Genomic DNA, 19,879 nt, shown 5'->3' on the forward strand with positions numbered 1-19,879 from the left:
TTGTTAAGATCCAACGACACAATCCAATTTGATTCATTTTGTACAAATACATATAGTAGGTCTTCAGTAAATGTTAGCTTTTCTTCTGTTCTTTTAAGCAAAAATGAGATTTAAAGATATTTAATGCTAGTGCTTAAAAAGAAAAACTACCTTATTTTATGTACAATTTAGTTTTTTGGGATATTTTCACCAAAGTGGAGTAAATGCTGTAAGTACTGTTCTTAACAAAAAGCAACTGAAAATGTGAAACTGTATACCAGGAGCATTAGAAAAGGCTTCACTGAAGGGATGAATGTGCACTAATAGGAAAGATCTAGTCTTGGGAGATGGCTCTATTTTTCATTGGATTTTGTTATTTAATTCTATTAAGTTTTGGTCAGAAAAAATAATAGTGGGAGTTCAGTCTGTGAGATTTAAAGTGATGTCTTAACTTGTATAATTATATACATTAAAAAATTTTTCTGAGTCAGGGTCATTTATAAGAACCTATTTCTATATTTTAAGGTTTACACTATAAAGGATGAGAATTTTAAATTCCATATGAAATGAGGTCTTTAAAGCCAAATGGTCTTTAACAGTTAAATGGTTTAAATGCATGCTTGTCTGTTCTTGAAATATAAGCAGATCATAGTAGGTTTTGTTTGAGAGTTGGAAAACCGTAATAAAGATAAGCATAACTGATAAGCACGAAGAGTGAGTATCAGTCAGTCAGCAAATAATAAGCACCTACTGTGTGCCACTTACTGTTCTAAGCAGTAGTGATGCAAGAGCAAACCATTGCCTTGTAAACATTTTGAAAAGAAGTTGCATTTCAAAATTTAACAAAATGTTAATTACCTGCTGTATGTAAAACACTGTTCTAGGCATTAGGGGAGGGTAGAAGTAAAAAATATTGATAGAACCATAGACCCCTCAGGAACCTTGCAGTCTCAGGATAAAGATGATGTATACAAAAACCTATAGAATAAGACCGCCTGGGATGGAGGTGTCCCATGGTGCTTTGGAGATGCAGAGAAGAGAAGGCAAGGTAATACCACCTGGGAGAGTTAGAGAAGCCTTTATTGAAGAGATTTTAAAGGAAATAGTGCTAATTTGGAATAATAGGAAAAAGTTGTTGGTTTCTGTCCAAGTGTATATTCTTTGTGTTTTCCGTTTCTTGTCAATCCCTGACTTCTTTTTTAAGACAGTAATAGAAATTACTTCTGGAAAATATTCTTTTCAAACACATCTTATCAAACTTGCCAGTTTTCTTATTTCTGACATCACCAAAAATTTGTTTCAACAAACTAACTTTTTATCAGTTTGCAAAATGAAATGGTATTTAAATTATCAAGCTTTATAAAGTAAATCCTAAATATGTAAATAGGTTGTTATAAATGCCCCTGACTCATTTTATGTCTCAGTATATTTATTTCAAGCTTCTCTTAAAATTTAAAGAAAAATGAAGCTATAAAAGGAAAAGTCACAGAAAACTTAATTTTATTTCTCTTATTTTTGTAGATGTCCATGGCGACATTGAAAATGAATTCCTTATTTTCACCAGATATATGAGAAGATCCATTTTAAACAGTCTAAATATTTTTTCTTCCGTTGGACCAGCATGGCAGGATTCAAGCGAGGGTATGATGGGAAGATTGCTGGATTGTATGATCTGGATAAAACCTTGGGTCGAGGTCATTTTGCAGTGGTTAAACTTGCCAGGCATGTTTTTACAGGTGAAAAAGTGGCAGTAAAAGTTATTGACAAGACAAAATTGGACAGTCTAGCCACTGGTCATCTTTTCCAAGAAGTGAGATGCATGAAACTAGTGCAGCATCCCAACATTGTACGCCTTTACGAAGTTATTGACACCCAGACCAAACTATATCTTATTCTAGAACTTGGGGATGGAGGAGACATGTTCGATTACATAATGAAGCACGAGGAGGGACTTAATGAAGACTTGGCCAAGAAGTACTTTGCTCAGATAGTTCATGCCATATCTTATTGCCATAAACTCCATGTGGTTCACAGAGACTTAAAACCCGAGAACGTGGTCTTCTTTGAAAAACAGGGTCTTGTAAAGTTGACAGACTTTGGTTTCAGCAACAAGTTTCAACCAGGGAAGAAGCTCACTACAAGCTGTGGATCTCTTGCATATTCTGCACCAGAAATTCTGCTTGGTGATGAGTATGATGCACCTGCGGTAGGTAGGTAACCTTCCAGTATCTGCCCTCTTGAATTCTCCTGGCTAGAGTGTAGTTGGTCAAATCTGTTGTTGTTGGTATCAAAATAATTTCTAAGAGAAGTTCTGTTAAATGGGTCTTAGTTAACAGATTGGGTTTCACGAATGCCATGTTTCTCTAAAGCTGGCAATGAGTTTATTTCACCTTTTAGATGGCTAATGTCTAAAGTGTATTTGTCAGCACAAAGGAAAATGAGTACGTTGCTAAGGTAACCTTTCATCTGCCCGTTTTAATTTTTTTTAAGGTCTGAGTACTTTTCCTGTCTTCTGAGATACTTCTAGTCATCTCCTTCCTGTGAATACTTTTTAACAGTCATGAGACCCATATTAGACAGGTACTGTGAATATGACAGTGCAGTGTGAAGAACTGGGACATTGGAATCATTTATTGTGACCTTGAACAGTGTACTTGACCTCTCTCTGCTTCATTTCCTCATCCATAAAATAGAATTAGATCAGATACAGGTATCGTATGTTATCTTGTTTACTTTTCACACTGACTGTGAGGTGGTTATTGTCCCTCTCGTTGTACAGAATAGGAAATTGATATACAGAGTGCCTGCTGTGTGGTGGATTCCAGAATAGTGGTAGCATTCGGCATTCCCACTGACCCTCTCCCTTCACTCCAGCACATTTTCACACTCTCGCTCACTTGTCATGAGTTATTTAGTTGTGGTAGAAGGGTTTATTGGTTTTCAGTTTGTGTCAGCTTTGTCCCTTTGGGTTCATATCTGTTTTGAAGGTCATTTAGGAATTTACTTTCAATTTTTAAGGATTTGTTAATCTGAAGGTGTGGTCAGCTTTTAAAATTTTAGGTTTAGTCTTGGAAAAATGTACCCTAATATTACATGCACATGATATCAGACTTCATAGATATGAGCCTTCCATTTGCATTCTGATCATTTAAAATTCAGGTTATAGAAGATTAAAGACACACATTGAAGAGTGCTGCTCTTAAACTGAATACTCTGTACACCAAGACATTGTTTTTCATGTTAGACTATGTGTTCTGGAAAAGAAAGGGTTAAAAATGGTTTCTGCACACTACAGATAACCAGGCTTCACTAAAGTCTTTCATTAGAATATTTGAGGCAGAGGTTTTTGATTAGTGGAGAGGCTCTAATCTGAAAATGAGGCCCAGAATATGCAGAAGAGGAAACATAAATGTCTCAACATGAAAAGGATGTTCAACCTCAGTAATAATCAGGGAAAGGCAAATTAAAACCACAATAAGATATTTTCTTACTTTTCACATTGAGAAAAACTAAAAAAAGTCCGACAAAACCAAGTGTAGATAAGACTATAGAACATCAGGACCTCTTGTACTTTGTAGATGACAGTTTGTCAATACCTTGGTAAAGTTAAAGATGTAAACATCCTGAGACCCAGCAGTTCTGCTTCCTATGTACGCAAGAGATTTTCAAAGAATGTTTTTAGCAGCATTGACTATTCATCAGCAGGAGAATAAATTGTTCATTATTCATGTGGTGAAACTATAGCTTGGTGAAAATTAATAAACTATGTCAGCATGGCTGGAGTTCACAAACTTGTTTAAGTGAAAAAATGAGTGCAGAATACATACAGTATTATAACATTTATATGAAAGTTTAAAACATACAGAGCAGTATGATATATTTTTAGGGGTCCATGCACATGCAGTAAAGTATGAAGAACACAATGAGATCAAAATAGTTACTTCTAAGGGGCAGGCATATCTAGAGGGTTTCTGTATTGGCGATGTTTATTTCCTAAGTTGAGTAGTGAATATGCAGGTGTTCATTGTTAATATTCTTTTTTTCTCCCCTTATATCATAAATATTGCATAATAGAATTTTAAACAAGTTTTTAAAAAGGAAAAGAAAATCGTTTAGAAGGATAATCACCAGTCTGATAAATGGTTAACTTACGTTGGTGCAGTAGAATTGGGTGGAGTTCATTTTCTTTATTTGTATTTATTTCCATACATTTTGTGTAATTGTGTGATTGAATTTACTACAGAATTGCTTTAAAAAACAAATGGAAAGTTATCTCTCTGTTAATGTAGTATTAGTTTATTATGCCAAAATCAGTGATTTTTCACAGATATTTAGCAAAATTAGTTGGGAATAAATATTAGAATCTGTCATTTAATTAAATTATCAGATGTTACTAAATAAAACTTCGGCTCAATTTCATAGGTAAGTATTTTTTTGAGTACACTGGTCCTCAACATTGAAACTTAGTTCAGAAATTGTGTATTTTATTATTATTTTCAAAGAATCAGATTTTGATTTTATTTAACTATACTGTTTGTTTTCTATATCATTACTTTTTCTTTCATTTTTATTAATTCTTTCTAGGACCTTTGAGTTTTCTTTTTGTTTTCTTTTTTCTTTTTTAGCATCTTGAATTGAAAGCTGATTTCTAACAAAATATTTACATCTAAGGCTGTATGTTGCCTTCTCCCTCCATCTCTGGTAACATCCCAGGGGTTTCACTCTGCAGTCATTGTTGTTCATTGCTAAACTTTATCTTCTCTGCTTTTCTTTTTTTGCGGTACGCGGGCCTCTCACTGTGTGGCCTCTCCGATTGTGGAGCACAGGCTTCGGACGCGCAGGCTCAGCAGCCATAGCTCACGGGCCCAGCCGCTCCGCGGCATGTGGGATCTTCCCAGACCGGGCACAAACCCGTGTCCCCTGCATCGGCAGGCGGACTCTCAACCACTGCGCCACCAGGGAAGCCCTCTGCTTTGTTTCTTGTTTAGTTTTTTTGTTTTTTAAAAATTCAGAGTGGATACATTTATTTTTCCTTTTAACCATTTGGTTTTAACTTCTAATTTTAGTACATTACAGTCAATAGATATGCCTTATTGGTTTCTACTTTGGGAATATTTTTAGATTTTCTGTGTGGTTTAATACATAGTAATTTTTGGTTATTATTCCCTGTATGATTAAAATTTTTGGTATGTACAGAATTTTTATACATAATTAAGATTGTTAATTATGTAATTTGTTCCTTTGTGTCATTATGTTTTCTAATCTGTTATTTTGGAGAGAATTATGCTAGTCTCCTACTTTTATCTGTGAAGTTTGTATTTTAGTCAGTTTTTGCTTAGTACATGTTATTTTCAAGCTGTGTTAGGTATATAAACGTTTATATAATTTATTTTACATGGTGGGCTATAGCTTTTAGCAATGTGAAACTGCACTTATTTGCTTATTGCCTTCGATCCTACTCGTCATTTTGTTTTAGATTTATCTTTCTTAAATAATATGTAGCTGGATTTTGTGTCTGTAATCTGTGAGTCAGACTTGTAATAGGTGAATTTAATCCATTCATATTTGTTTTGACTGGAATGTTTGGACTTACTTGTGCTGTCTTATTTTGTGTTTTTCATTTGCCTTATTATTACCTTTTTCCATATTTTGTTGGGTTATTCAAGTTTTCTTTGCTCCTCCTTCAGTGGTTTGCAAGATGTGCAATCCGTTTCTTTGTATTAGTGTCTACTCTTAATGTCTGGAGTTAATTGATATTTGTATCATTCCCTCTACCATACAAACAACTATAGTTTGCTTTCACTTTCCTTTGAGTAAAAGATTTTTTATTTGCTTTTATTTATTTATAAAAATATTTAATTTTGGACTTAATTTTACTGATTTCTTGGTTTACCACTGAGTCTTCACCTTTCTGTCTTTCACTTAGATTATTTTTGTTTTGTTTGTAATTTTTTTTTTTTTTTTTTTTTTTTTTTGCGGTACGCGGGCCTCTCACTGTTGTGGCCTCTCCCGTTGCGGAGCACAGGCTCCAGACGCGCAGGCTCAGCGGCCATGGCTCACGGGCCCAGCCGCTCCGCGGTATGTGGGATCTTCCCGGACCAGGGCACGAACCCGTGTCCCCTGCATCGGCAGGCGGACTCTCAACCACTGTGCCACCAGGGAAGCCCTGTTTGTAATTTTTTAGAGATGATTTGTGAGAAGTTTGTCAAGTCTTTGTCTAAAAATGTCATCACATTTGAATTGTACTTTGGCTGCGTATAGAAATACATATTGAGAATCATTTTCTTCCCAACTTTGAAGATATTTTCCTGTCACCTTTTGCTTCTAAAGTTGCCAGGGTGAAGTCTGATGTGTTTAATTTTATTTTCTTTGTTGGGCTATACATTTCATTTATCCTGTGAAGCATAGCTTCACACTTCTGGAAATGCTCCATTAAATGATTTTTCTTGGGTATTAATTCTTCTGTTTGATGCACTTGGTTCCTCTCTCATGCTGCCCATGTTTCTTAGGTGCTTGGGGATTGTTAGTTGTGTGTTTATCTCTTTTTTTGAGATTCCCTAATAGTCCGTCTGTGAATATAATGTCTGGGTAGCCTCCAGTGTATGTGGGAGAGGAGCAGAGTGTGGCCTGGTGTCTGGTCTTACTATTTGACAGACTGTCAGTACACCTCTGCCCCTGGTGCCCACATTCACTCCTCCCACCGAGAACAAATACCTGCTTGTTCATGCTTGGTGAGTTACGGGGTGAGAGATATTGATTCATCCTTCTAATGGTTGTCTTGGTGCAATTTCTTCCTGTTTCCAGACTGTGTCTTCTAGAAAGGAGCACCACAGACGCTCCTACCAGCTGGTTTCATCTTTCAGTCTGATCCCATGTGCCATCTACCTTTGCGATCAGATCTAGGGATTTGGGGGGAGAAGGAGAGCTAGATCTTGCTCAGTGAGCTGTTGATTCCAGTTGCCTGTGTTGGCTTTCAAGAATGTATATTAAGTTGACTTCACCTAGTTAGAAAGGAAAGATAGAAAATGATCTCTGTGAAAAATCCTGGAATCTCATCACAGTCTTTGGAATTCCTGTGGTAGAGATTGCAGTGCAGCAGTGTACAGGGTGGAAAACCCATTGTCACTGCTAATTACATCAGTTTAGATGATGGAAGGTCAGGCAGGGGATGGACCTGTCCCTGCTGGAGTCATGCACACGTCATGATGTTGCTCTGGAGAGCTCAGGCTCTGCTGAAACTATTGGGGACCTTGCTGCTGGCCCTGTAGGGGGCCCTTGTAGTAAGCCTCCAGGTGAATTTCTGGGCAGATGAGGGTTTCTTTTTTTCAAAGAAGTATTGGAAAAGACCTTACTCTGCTTTAAAAAACAAAACTAAAGTATGCTTTAAAGGTTTCTTCATTATAGAAACTCTAAAATGGGAAAACTGTTTCTTAGATTGTGGACAGAACTTTTCAGTTGTTGTAAAACCCTGCAATTGTTTATGTCTTTCTACTTCACTAAATTTTTAAAGTTTATTTTCAAGTTAAAATGAACTAAATTTGGTATTGAAAACTTTGTCATCTCACTTGAGATTCAGACGCTTCCTGGGATGTTACAGCTCTGGAACTGAAAACCCCTGTATTAGATGCTTCCTAGTTTATAGACAAACTGTTTCAAAGATGAAATATTCAGTCTCTTCATTAGTTTATTATTTGCTAAATTAATATGCAGGAGATATCATTGAAAGCTAAATTATATAAAACATGGCTCTATATTAATACAGTGCAAAGATCTGGATTTAGACTCAGTGTGTCTAAGCTTTTTGGGATGTAAACAGAAAATCTGTATACACTTTACAATTTACAGTTCAGCATTTAATGGATATTATTCATTTATGGAGTTATGAGAAGTGTCCTCATGCATATGAGTATGCAGCAAGCTAGAGTTCTTTTTATAAATCTGTTATTTTTCCTACATTAAAATATTACTCTTTGCTGGCTGTCAGTAAACTAGGAATAGAGGGGAACATTCTCAACTTCATAAAGAGCATCTACAAAAACCTACTGCTAACATCATACTTAATGGTGAAAGACAATGCTTTCATCCTAAGTTTGGAAACAAGGCAAGGATGTACACTCACCACTCTTATTTGGCATAGTACTGAAAGGCATACAGATTGTAAAGGAGGAAATAAAACTATCTCAATCTGCAGATGACATGATTGCCTACGTTGAAAATCTCAAGGTATCTATCTACAGAAAAATTCCTAGAAACAGTAAGTGAATTCAGCAGGATCACAGGATCTAAGATCAACACATAAAAATCAATTGCATCTGTATATATTAACAGACATCTGGAGACTGAAATTAAAAACACAATAATATTTACAGTCATACGAAAGAAAATGTATACATCTAACAAAACATAACAAAATAATTTATGCTGAAAAATGCAAAATGCTAATGAAGGAAATTAGAGGAGACTTAAATGAATGGAGAGACAAGTCATATTCATGAATTGGAACATAGTACACATGTCACTTCTTCTCAAGTTGATCCATAGATTTAATGCAGTTTCTGTCAAAAGCCCTGCAAAGTTTTTGAAGACATAGACAACATTATTTTAAAATTTGCATGGAAAGGCCAAGGACCTAGAAGAGCTAAAACAATTATGAAAAAGAATAACGAGAGGAGTCACTACTGTACTACTCTGGAAAATAGTTTCGCAGTTTCTTATAAAACTAAATACGTACTTCCCGTACGACCCTGCAGTTGACCTCCTGCGTGTTTATTTTCACATGAAAACCTGTATGTGGATGTTCATAGCAGCTTTATTTGTAATAGCCCCAAACTGGAAACAAGCCAGATTGCCCTGGAATACTATGCAGCAATAAAAAGGAACAAACTATTGATACAACAACTTGGGTGGATCTGAATTATGCTGAGTGAAAAAAGCCAATCTCAAAAGCTTATGTACTGCATAATTCCATTTATAACTCTCTTGAAATAACAAACTTGTAAAGGTGGAGAACAGATTGGTGGTTGCCACGGGCTAGAGATGGTAGTGAGTGGTGTAGTTATAAAGGGATAGCATGAAGGAACCTTGTTGTGATGGAGCACTTCTGTATCTGTTGTCGTTACATGAATCTACACACCAATGAGGGCATGTAAAACAATGAAATCCGAATAAGCTCTATGGACTGAACCAACGTCAGTTTCCTATATGATACTGTGCTATAGTTAAGTAAGGTGTTGCCGCCAGGGAAACTGGGTGAAGAGTACATGGGACTTCCCTGTACTTTTTTTTTTTTGGCGACTCTTGTGAATCTATAATTATTTCAAGATAAAAAGTTAAAAAATACATATTATTCATTGCCTAGAAGACAAGTATTCCAATGTAGGGCTTCCCTTGTGGCACAGTGGTTAAGAATCTGCCTGCCAATGCAGGGAACACAGGTTCGATCCCTGGTCCGGGAAGATCCCGCATGCCGTGGAGCAGCTAAGCCCGTGCACTACAACTACTGAACCTGCGCTCTAGAGCCTGTGAGCCACAGCTCCTGAGCCCGCATGCCACAACTACTGAAGCCTGTGCGCCTAGAGCCCGTGCTCCACAACAAGAGAAGCCACTGCAATGAGAAGCCCACGCACTGCAACGAAGAGTAGCCCCCGCTTGCTGCAACTAGAGAAAGCCCGTGGGCAGCAATGATGACCCGACACAGCCAAAAATAAAATAAATTAAAAAAACAAAAAAGTATTCCAATGTACATGTTCCTGAGATGTTGTGTAGGGGTTGTTTTTACTTTATTTTTAACAGTAATGCCTGATTATGGTCTGGGAATGAAGGTCGCCATGACAGAAACACACTGCATTTTTTCAGTGTTCAGGTGCATGCTAACAAATGTATTTTTATATTGTATTTTTGAAATAAAAACAATTGTAAAACTAGATAATCAGCCAGAAATTATCCTATGTCCACTGAGGTGAGAGCATTTAACCTTCACCATGTTAAAAATATGTACTTGCATTTATTTTAGAGCAGTGATTCTTAGCTTTTTCTCGTTCAGTAATGCCTTAAGATCTGATGAAGTCTATAGACACATCTTAGAATTGTGTTCATTTTTTTAAAAAATAAATTTATTTATTTATTTTTGGCTGCGTTAAGTCTTCGTTGCTGCCCACGGGCTTTCTCTAGTTGCGGTAAGCGGGGGCTGCTCTTCATTGTGGTGTGCGGGCTTCTTATTGCGGTGGCTTTTCTTGTGGAGCACAGGCTCTAGGCGCGTGGGCTTCAGTAGTTGTAGCATGTGGGCTCAGTAGTTGTGGCTTGCGGGCTCAAGAGCGCAGGCTCAGTAGTTGTGGCGCATGGGCTTAGTTGCTCTGCGGCATGTGGGATCTTCCCGGACCCGGGCTTGAACCCGTGTCCCTGCATTGGCAGGCAGATTCCTAACCACTGATAAAGAAGATGTGGCACATATATACAATGGAATATTACTCAGCCATAAAAAGAAACGAAATTGAGTTATTTGTAGTGAGGAGGATGGACCTAGAGTCTTGTCATACAGAGTGAAGTAAGTCAGGAGAAAAAACAAATACCATATGCTAACACATATATATGGAATCTTAAAAAAAAAATGGTTCTGATGAACCTAGGGGCAGGACAGGAATAAAGACGCAGACGTAGAGAATGGACTTGAGGACACGGGCCGGGGGAAGGGGAAGCTGGGACGAAGTGAGAGAGTGGCATAGACATATATACACTACCAAATGTAAAATAGATAGCTAGTGGGGAACAGCTGCATAGCACAGGGAGATCAGCTCGGTGCTTTGTGACCACCTAGAGGGGTGAGATAGGGAGGGTGGGAGGGAAACGCAAGAGGGAGGAGATATGGGGATATATGTATGTGCATAGTTGATTCACCTTGTTATACAGCAGAAATAACACACCATTGTAAAGCAGTTATACTCCAATAAAGATGTTAAAAAATATATATGCTAATTATATTTTGTATAATATTTGGGAAATCTTGGTGTATTTAAGCCAAGAGCTGAAGTTAAACTGGAGGCCACATTTAATGCGCGTATGGCAGCCATTCGTCGCTCTGCTCTAGTCCTGTGATTTAAAAGGATTCCTTCTCCCTATACAGATAGTGCAACCTAACCTAAAGTTTGTGATAGAGCTTTGAAATAATCCAAAAAGATGTAAGCAAATCGGAAATTTTCTCTTTGATTAACGTAGATCTGCCATTATAGCCCAGACTATGAACTGATAATTCCTTGCTTTTATTTCCGATAAGCTGCTTGTGTACTTGCTTTTACAGTCCTTCCCAAGCTACACCAACTCTCAGTGTGTACAGTTTCATTTTTCTCAGTTGTTTATTAGATCCAGATGTCTTTGTAATGTTTCAGTATTTTCCGACTTGGACCTTTTCTTCCCAAAGTCAGAATCTGGCTAAATTTTATGTTACTTATTCTTCTACTATTTGTCATTTAGACATATGGTCCTGATGAGTCCTAGATTAGAAGACCTTAGGCTTGTGTCAGAGTATTAGGCCCAAGTGTGGAGTTTGGGGTTATATATTTTTAAGGGATGATCTGAGCCTCTTCTATGCGTAGGTAAGGAAGTTTGGTCTGCCTTAAAGTAGCACCTTGTTTGTTTTATTTGCATATGGGAGTGGGCATGGCCTTGGAACACTTCTCTGGCCTGAGCACATCCTGCTGTAGGTGACGCTGCCATGTGAGTAACAGACCGAGTGCTGTACATCGAGGTTTTCTCTGTCCTTCTCAGCTTTGCAATCATCAACTGTTTGCTGTTCTGATCAAGGTGAAAACCAGGCTTGCTTCCATCCAGTCCCTCCCCTGCCTTCCCTCCCTCTCCTGAGCACGTGTTTATGGCATGCTTAGTCCATGCCAGGGGCCCAGGATACAGCACTGAGCAAGGCGGATCTGGCCTCTACACTTCAGCGGAGGGATGATGTTACCTGTTATCTCCTAATTAATTGATCACTGTCGTGCCAAGGGCTAAAGAGGAACTTCAGGCTTTATACACTCATGCTTGTTAAACCAGGCCCATACCCAGGCCCAGGGCAGAAACCTTGGAAAACTAAAAAAGGAAACACAGAACCTGCTTGTGTAAGTGTGCCCAGTATGAGCTGCATTGCAGCCTGGGGCTTAGGCCTAGTCGCACGGGTAGCATTTGGTTGCTGAGAACTGAAAAACATATCCCTAGAAGTGTGGCACACACCTTCCACAACCCAGCTGCCAAATGCAGGCTCGTATGCTCCGACAGGTACATTTTACAAAGCAAAGTGCCATCACTTGTCGTAAAACCAAAAGAAAAAAATGGAAATCCTTCCTTAAACTTCCTGAAGATTCACATGCCTATGAGAAATGAAAATTATTTCAGAAATCACAAGTAAAAATTGATCTGGCATGAACACTAAATAAAAGCACTTGACTTGGTATTAGTTCTGTCTTCACAATGTACTGGCTTTACAATGTGAACGTTGCATCATCAAGTATTTGAGAAGCAGGTAGCAGTGCCTCGAGTAAAATCTTTTGGGTTTTATAAATAAGCTGTTATTGAATTTAATATTTGAGCATGAAGTGTTAGAGGTAGTATAATCTATGGGTACCCTATAGATGGGTTTTTCAGGCTGACACAGCCATTGGTTTCTCAGTGAGACATCTGAAAAATATGATAGAAACGATTGACGTGGTTTTTTTTGTTGTTTTTTTTTTTTTCCGGTACGCGGGCCTCTCACTGCTGTGGCCTCTCCCGTTGCGGAGCACAGGCTCCGGACGCGCAGGCTCAACGGCCATGGCTCACGGGCCCAGCCGCTCCGCGGCATGTGGGATCTTTCCAGACCGGGGCACGAACCCGTGTCCCCTGCATCGGCAGGCGGACTCTCAACCACTGCGCCACGAGGGAAGCCCCCGATTGGCGTGTTTTTGATGTTTTCCCTGTTGCATTTTTAGCCACGGTACTTATTGTTCTCACTGTGTGATAAGGCTGAGATCAAATGAAATATGTGGTGACTCTGTTTTGAAAAGTATAACTTACTGTACTAGTGGTATGGTAAGATTTAAATTGGTGGTTCTCAATTGATCACCCATCAGTTTCACCTGGGGGAGATTTAAAAAGAAAAAAAAAAACCTTGCCTGGGCAACCCTGCTAGAGATTGATTCTGATAGTCCCACAAGCAGAAGCTTTCATGAGATTCTGATATGCATCTAGATGCATAGAATCAGATGTTTTTAGCCATTAGTGGAAAAACGATTCCCAGTATTTTAATTCTAATGTTCTTTAGATAATAAGCGTTAGGGAAAAAAATTTTTTTAACCTTTGGGTTCAAAAGAGTGAGTGAGAATGTATATTCTTTTTGATGTTGAGAATTGAGTTTAAATTTCTCCCCTCCACCTCTCTCCACCTCCCGTCCCCCGATTTTTAGTCACATTCTGTGTTCATTTAGGGATAAGTAAGTGAAAACCAAATTTCAGGTCCCTTGGAAATGTTTTCTGATGCCTCTTCAGTGCCTGGAACTTGAAGCTAAACAGCCGTCAGGGTCCCTTGTCCTGAGGAGCCCAGAGACTGTCCTGCCTGCTTCCTTTCCACTGTGGTCAGAAGGTTGCCTCGTTGCCTCATTTAAAATCGTTTTCTTCATCCAGAAGATTTATAGCACCTTTGCAGTTTTCTAAGGGCTCTGACTACTATTAACTAGACAGGGGTTTTGTTTTGTTTTAGGTGGACCTTAGTGCACCACTTACTCCCCCTAAAATCCTGTGAAAAGACACAGGTTTGCAGGGCTGGTAACTGCGGGTCCTATTAGAATAAAAACCGGAAGTTACTATTCACCTACTTTTCACACTAGAGCCCAGCTCTGATCTGAGTCTTTGGATATTCTGTCTGAGGAGGTGAGAGTCGAGCTGATACGCGTGAGTGCGTGTATCTTAGGAAGCAGGTAAGAGAAGGGATTTTGGAAGCAGCTTTCCTCTTCTCTGTTCCGCGCTGCTGCCCTTCTCAGATACTGACAGTTCCGGGAGAGGCAGCTTCTGGGGCTTGGGGCGAGGGCGAGTCGGAGTTGCCCAGGGGAGCAGCTTTAAGGAGAGCTGTAAGGAGGGGCTTTCTCGGGTCTGCAGCCCGAGGCGGCAGTCTCAGGTAACCCCGCGGAGGAGGAAAACAGTGCTTCTCAGTTCCTTTGAAAACTGGAGTCTGTTAGGTCACTCTTCTGCTCAGAACACCTTAAAGACTTCCCATTTCACCCAGAGTCAAAACTGGAGTCCTCAACTGTGGCCGCGTGACCCTCAAGGTCGGCTCCCCCCCGTTTCTTCCCTGACTTTCCCTCCCACTTTTCCCTGTCGCTGCCCAGCTCCCGTCAGTCACCTTCCTCCCCCCAGCCCAGCCTCAGGGTCCTCCTGTCTCCCAGCTCCCTGCCCTCAGGCCTCACCTTCTCCCCACCCAGCTGATGTCCTTCCCCACTTGACTCATCTCTCTGTGCAGTGGGGGTAGGAACCGTTCCCACCTTAGGACTGTTGTAGGGTTTAGGTGAATGAAGACCCCCTTTAGCCAGCAGCTCGAACTGTCTCAGCATGTCCTCCTTTGGAGGAGAAACACGACGCCTTCATGTTTCTGTGGGGCTGCATTGGCCTCATTTTCCTTCCTGAGGTGCTCGCTCCTCTGGAAATTTGTCCTGGGGGAACTTCTGAAATGCTGGATGCATGGGAAAACTGGGGGAAGGGCAGGCCTGTGCACGTGTGCTTTCCCGCTTGTGTTTTTAGTTGTGTTTAACTTTTAGAATGTTAGGTTTTTTTTTTTTTTTTTTTTTTTTTGCGGTTTGCGGGCCTCTCACTGTTGTGGCCTCTCCCGTTGCGGAGCACAGGCTCCAGATGCGCAGGCTCAGTGGCCATGGCTCACGGGCCCAGCCGCCCCGCGGCATGTGGGATCCTCCCAGAGAGGGGCACGAACCCGTGTCCCCTGCATCGGCAGGCGGACTCTCAACCACTGCGCCACCAGGGAAGCCCTAGAATGTTAGGTTTTTTGTGTTCAGGGAGTAGGTTGACTTCTAAAGAAGGGGTGTGTGTGTGTGTGTGTGTGTGTGTGTGTGTGTGTGTGTGTGTTCATGTTAGATTTAAAAAAAACAGATGAAAGTCCTGATGTTTATTTGATAACTGGTTAGTTTCTTGGAACTTCAGAAGAGTTGTTCAAAACATCCAAAACAGTAACTATTTTAATACAGAAATGCATATGGAAACCGAAACCGCTTATCTGCACTTCAGGTTGTAGCCTAGGAAACCTTTGGGGAGTTGAAAACATCATAATCTGCTTGGGTGTTTTTTAAGCGTTTTATTTGTGGGGAAAAACATAAACCTGTTAAAGAAAAGGCTAGTTCACAAAACAAAATATAGTAGAATAAACTCAGTGACACAGGAAATTTGGAATCCTTTCAGTCAGAGTGCACATTGCTGAAGAGACTCAGAACCCTGAATGGCCTGTGGAGTGACTGTTGTGTGTTTGAGAACTGCTGAAGGATGTGTGTCTGCTTACGTCAGGGTGCCGGCTTCCTCTCTCTCCCGTGCGCTCCCTGAGGTGGGCCTGGCGGGGCTAGTCAACCACAGGTCCCGCTTTCTGGGGAAACCCTGCCCAGCAGGTCCTGTCATGACTCCCAGGGTGGCTGCTTGGGCAGCGCTTTCACAATCACCTTAACACACAGAGTGTGGTTTACTTCTTTCAAGGACTATGGCTTCTGTCAGTCAGATCCTCACAGGTTAATGTGGGCTTCAGTAGACAAAGGTGGAGAGCAGACATGGCACAGGACACCCGGAGCTAGGCCAAGTTCACCAGCAGAGACTCCTGTGTGGAGCTGATGCTTCCTTACGGCTACGATGCCAATTCGTGCCCTTCACCCTTTTTCATGTCTTAGTCCCATCATTCTGTATAGCACATTTTCTATATAATCTACACTGTCTTTGGAAAACATTGGTGTATCTTAGCTAATTTTTATTGATTTGTTAGCCTGATGGTGATGTGTTTAAAGTTACATCCAGTATAGTGTAAGACAGTGCCTAATTTAATATTTTAAAACTTTAATTCAGAATTGTTTTAAACCCTGGAACCTAAGGAAAAATTTGTGGGCCCTCAGCATTTGTGGCAGTGTCTGGTGAGTAGGAAAATAAGACTGAAGTGAGACCCTCTTCATAGATACACCTAAATTCTGGTGCCTGGGATGCAGCCAGGCACAGAGTAGGCACTCTAGTTTGTTGGATAAAAAATAATAGAAGGCTTGTGAATGGCTAAAAAAAGAGGATGATGAGTTGCAGAGGACGTATGCCCTGAGTGCCTTTTCCCTTTGGAATTGGATGGGGCGATGCCAAGCCTAGTCACTCCAGATGGCTCACTTGTCCCCCTTGTTCAGTAGTAAGATCCTGGAGAGAGGGAACTGTGTTTGTGTCTGTGTCCCATCCTCATCTCCTGGTAAACACAGCAAGCTCTTAATGTTTGTTCAAATGAATAAACATTACAGAGAATAAGAAATGAAAATGTACGTTCTTCTGAACTTCTTTGCAAAGGTTAATCGTGGGCCCTCCATGGCTCCTCCTGATGACTTTGGTCACTTCAGTTCTCCTTTTTCTTGCCTTTTTTTTTTTTTTTTTTTTTTTGCGGTACGCGGGCCTCTCATTGTTGTGGCCTCTCCCGTTGCGGAGCACAGGCTCCGGACACGCAGGCTCAGCGGCCATGGCTCACAGGCCCAGCCGCTCCGCGGCATGTGGGATCTTCCCGGACCAGGGCACAAACCTGTGTTCCCTGCATCAGCAGGCGGACTCTCAACCACTGCACCACCAGGGAAGCCCCCTTTCTTGCCCTTCTATATATGTATTTAATGAGTCCTAGACTCACCATGAGTCTGATGAAAGCTGTGGTGCCTCTGTTCGGAGAGATGCAGAGGTGCAGTTTCTGAGGTGTTTTATGGACCACTGTGAAGCCCCTTTTTAGATTTGACCTTGGGGCTGAGTAAAAGTGGGCCCACAACTTTCTGACAGAAGGAAGAAGCTCAAGCACTTTCGAAATAAGCTTTGGGGCATAAAATATAGGTGTGGAATAGTGAGTGGCCTTGTTTTCTGTGCTATCTAATTTGTTTTATATATTAGAGTTCTCATTTTCCTTGTTGTGTTTTTAGTTTCCTAGCTATGACTTGGGAAGATTGTAATGGAAAATTGGAGGTAAGGTTTTAGATAGGGCTACTTCCGAAAGGAACATCAGGTCATTGCAGGTACAGTGTTCTTTTTATTTTTTAAAACTAAAATAGACTTAATCTGTAGGTATTTGGTGTGCTAGGTAAGATTTTTTTTTTTTAAACCCATTTTGTGTTAACAGAGTTTGTATATATTAACTCTTCACTGACTTTTGGAGGTTCTTGTTACAGTTTAAAAGAGACTTAAGATGGATTGGGAGCTCCAATAGATGCAGGGAAGCCCCTCAGATGGTGTGAACCCCATGTTCCAGAGTGTGATTCCCAGTTTTGTATGCAGTGGTAATTTGTTTCTAGAGGGCTGAAACTGGTTTAACAAATTCTTAAGAGACTAATATATACAGATAGCAGTTGACTGATATATGAGACATTAGATATCAGTTCACTGTAAGCTTATATTATTGCATCAGAGTAGCTATATTTTCCTAACCTTACCTGGTTTTCAGGGTTTTAAAAATGATGTTATACCTAAGATACTCTTTTAGTTATAGTGTAATATAAGTTGATTGGGCTTAACCTTTTTCAGGAACATTTGTGATCCATTGAAACTCTGGAGGTCACATGATTCTTGTTTGAATTTCTGCCTTAGCTCTAGAAAGGGCTCTTTCCAATCTGGAATTTTAGTTCATCTATTCCTGTTGCTCCCAAGGCTTTAAAAATCATGATTTCTGCAAGTTATCCTTTTGTTTCTAGTTATTAGAGCAGGACCTTCAGTCTGCTACAACCCATTATATTCTACCTGGAAGCAGAAGATTCCTAGTGGTTTTAAGTTAGTCCTAATTCTTTTTCTCAGTCATCAGTTTATGGGTGGTGTACAGTGCTGTCTCAAGGATAGTTGTATTATCAAGTTGTCAGCAAACAGCTTGATAAAAATTTCTTGGACGACTTACCATCTAGCTTCAGTATTAAAATGAACTCATCAATCAGCGGAGGCAAGAATAGGTAGAGAATTTGTGTTCCCTGACTTGCTAACCTTTGACTCTTCCGGCTGCTATCAAGGGAGTGAAGGGAGTAGCTTTTCATATGGTAAGGAAGCTTTCTGAAATTGTTCTTGTGTTACTTTATGTAGGAGAAATGAGCTTCAGCATCCTTAGCTATCAGTGTCTCCTACCGATTAGGGAAAGTACTTCTTGAGCCCTTTCTTTAGATTCGTTCCTGAGGTGTCCTGAACACAGTAGAGCACCAGAAAGCAAGCAGCAAATAAAGGCTGCTGGCATGCTGAAATGGACTGCCCTCAGCCCATGCACAAGGCTCATGTATTTTGTTTACAGTTGTCATTCAGGGTCTCACTCATATCCTTATTTATTAATTTTACATAAAACTCTAGCAAGTTGAATAAGTTTATTTTTGTAGCCTTCAGCTAATAGGTAGCAAAGGGACCTCTTAGAGGCCGGCACACTGATAGCAACAAGAGATGAGGAAGAATCAAGAAATCGTAATTGAAAACTCCTAAAAACATGATCTGCCCCTTTGTTACCTGGAGTCCAGGCTTTTATCCGGGCTTCTGGGTACTTTTGGAGGTAGAGGGAGATACATGCTTGCCATGGAAGCAGCTCTGAAAGGGGAATCTTAGATGGAAGATAAGGTGGAGCTATCTTTTATAAGCCAGCTGGTTGTAACATTCATTCATCTCTGAAAATGAATGAACAGAAATGAACTGTGGCAGGGCCCAGGACACCAAGGGCAGCAGTGCCCGCTCTCCTGGAAATCCTCCCTTCATTGCCAACCTCTAAGGTCTTACGAGGATTACATTTCAGCACCTAGCACAGTGCCTGGCGAATAGTGGTGCCATGTACCTGCTGAACAGACACATCAGTTTCTGTTTTGTGGCCCTTTAGTGTAAGGACTGATGCCCAAGGGCACCTCTGTATCTTACCATGATTCTTTAGCTGGTGATTTTAAGTGAGGTAGAAAAAAGAAGAGGCCCTAATAATTTTAAATTCCTCCATTATCAGAAGGCATCGGGGAAGAATTATTTAATAAGTTATACTGGAATAATTAAATATTTCAAGAAGAAGGGATGATAGATCCCTACCTATGTCATATGTCACAGTAAATTCCAGGTGAATTCAGGATTTGTATATGAAGAATTAAGCCTCCCCCCCCCCCGCAAAAAAAAAAGTTGAATATTCATAAGATCTTGGCTTTTCTAAACAGGAATTATAAAGAAATGGTGATCGACTTGATTACAGTTTATGGGTACGGTGCATATATGTTTAAAACAAAATTATGATGGAAACAAACTGGGGAAATAATTTGTAATATAGTTGATAACTATTCTTACTGTAGAAAGAGCTCTTACAAATCAATGAGAAAACTCTCCTAAAGACAAGTGAGGAGTCGATTTACAAGTCATATAAATAGCTGATAAAGAAGGAAGAGGTTAACCTTAAGAGGAATTAGAATATTTGGGACTTAGTATAAAGCTACAGTAATCAAGACTGTATGGTATTAGCAAAAGGGTATGATCAGTGGAATAGAATAAAGAATCCATAAATAAACCCACACATATTATTGGGTAATTTCTAATAAAGCTAACATATGACCTAGCAAACCCACTCCTAGGTATTTACCCAAGGCTAATGAAAATTTAAATTTGCGTGAGCACCTGTACACAGATGTTTTTAGTGACTTTATTCATGATGGTCTCAATCTTAAATAAACTGTGGAACACCTGTGTAA

General features: G+C 40.0%; 1 protein-coding gene across 4 annotated transcripts in view; it reads left to right on the top strand.

Annotated features, from left to right (window-relative positions):
• The window catches only part of SNRK (SNF related kinase), a gene marked incomplete at its 5' end in the record, with an annotated part of 63,627 nt that overhangs the window by 16,093 nt on the left and 27,655 nt on the right, over window positions 1-19,879 (top strand). For 3 of the 4 annotated variants that reach the window (XR_014326511.1, XM_082848233.1, XM_082848234.1), the window contains one exon: window positions 1,501-2,189. Coding sequence is in view for 3 of the 4 variants with exons in the window: in XM_082848233.1 (XP_082704359.1) it covers window positions 1,601-2,189 (589 nt within the window). The remainder of the gene's footprint in view (window positions 1-1,500; window positions 2,190-19,879) is intronic. The other variant, XM_082848235.1, reaches the window with a different exon arrangement.

Source organism: Leucopleurus acutus, assembly GCF_964270905.1.
Source record: "Leucopleurus acutus genome assembly, chromosome: 10".
Taxonomy (NCBI): domain Eukaryota; kingdom Metazoa; phylum Chordata; class Mammalia; order Artiodactyla; family Delphinidae; genus Leucopleurus; species Leucopleurus acutus.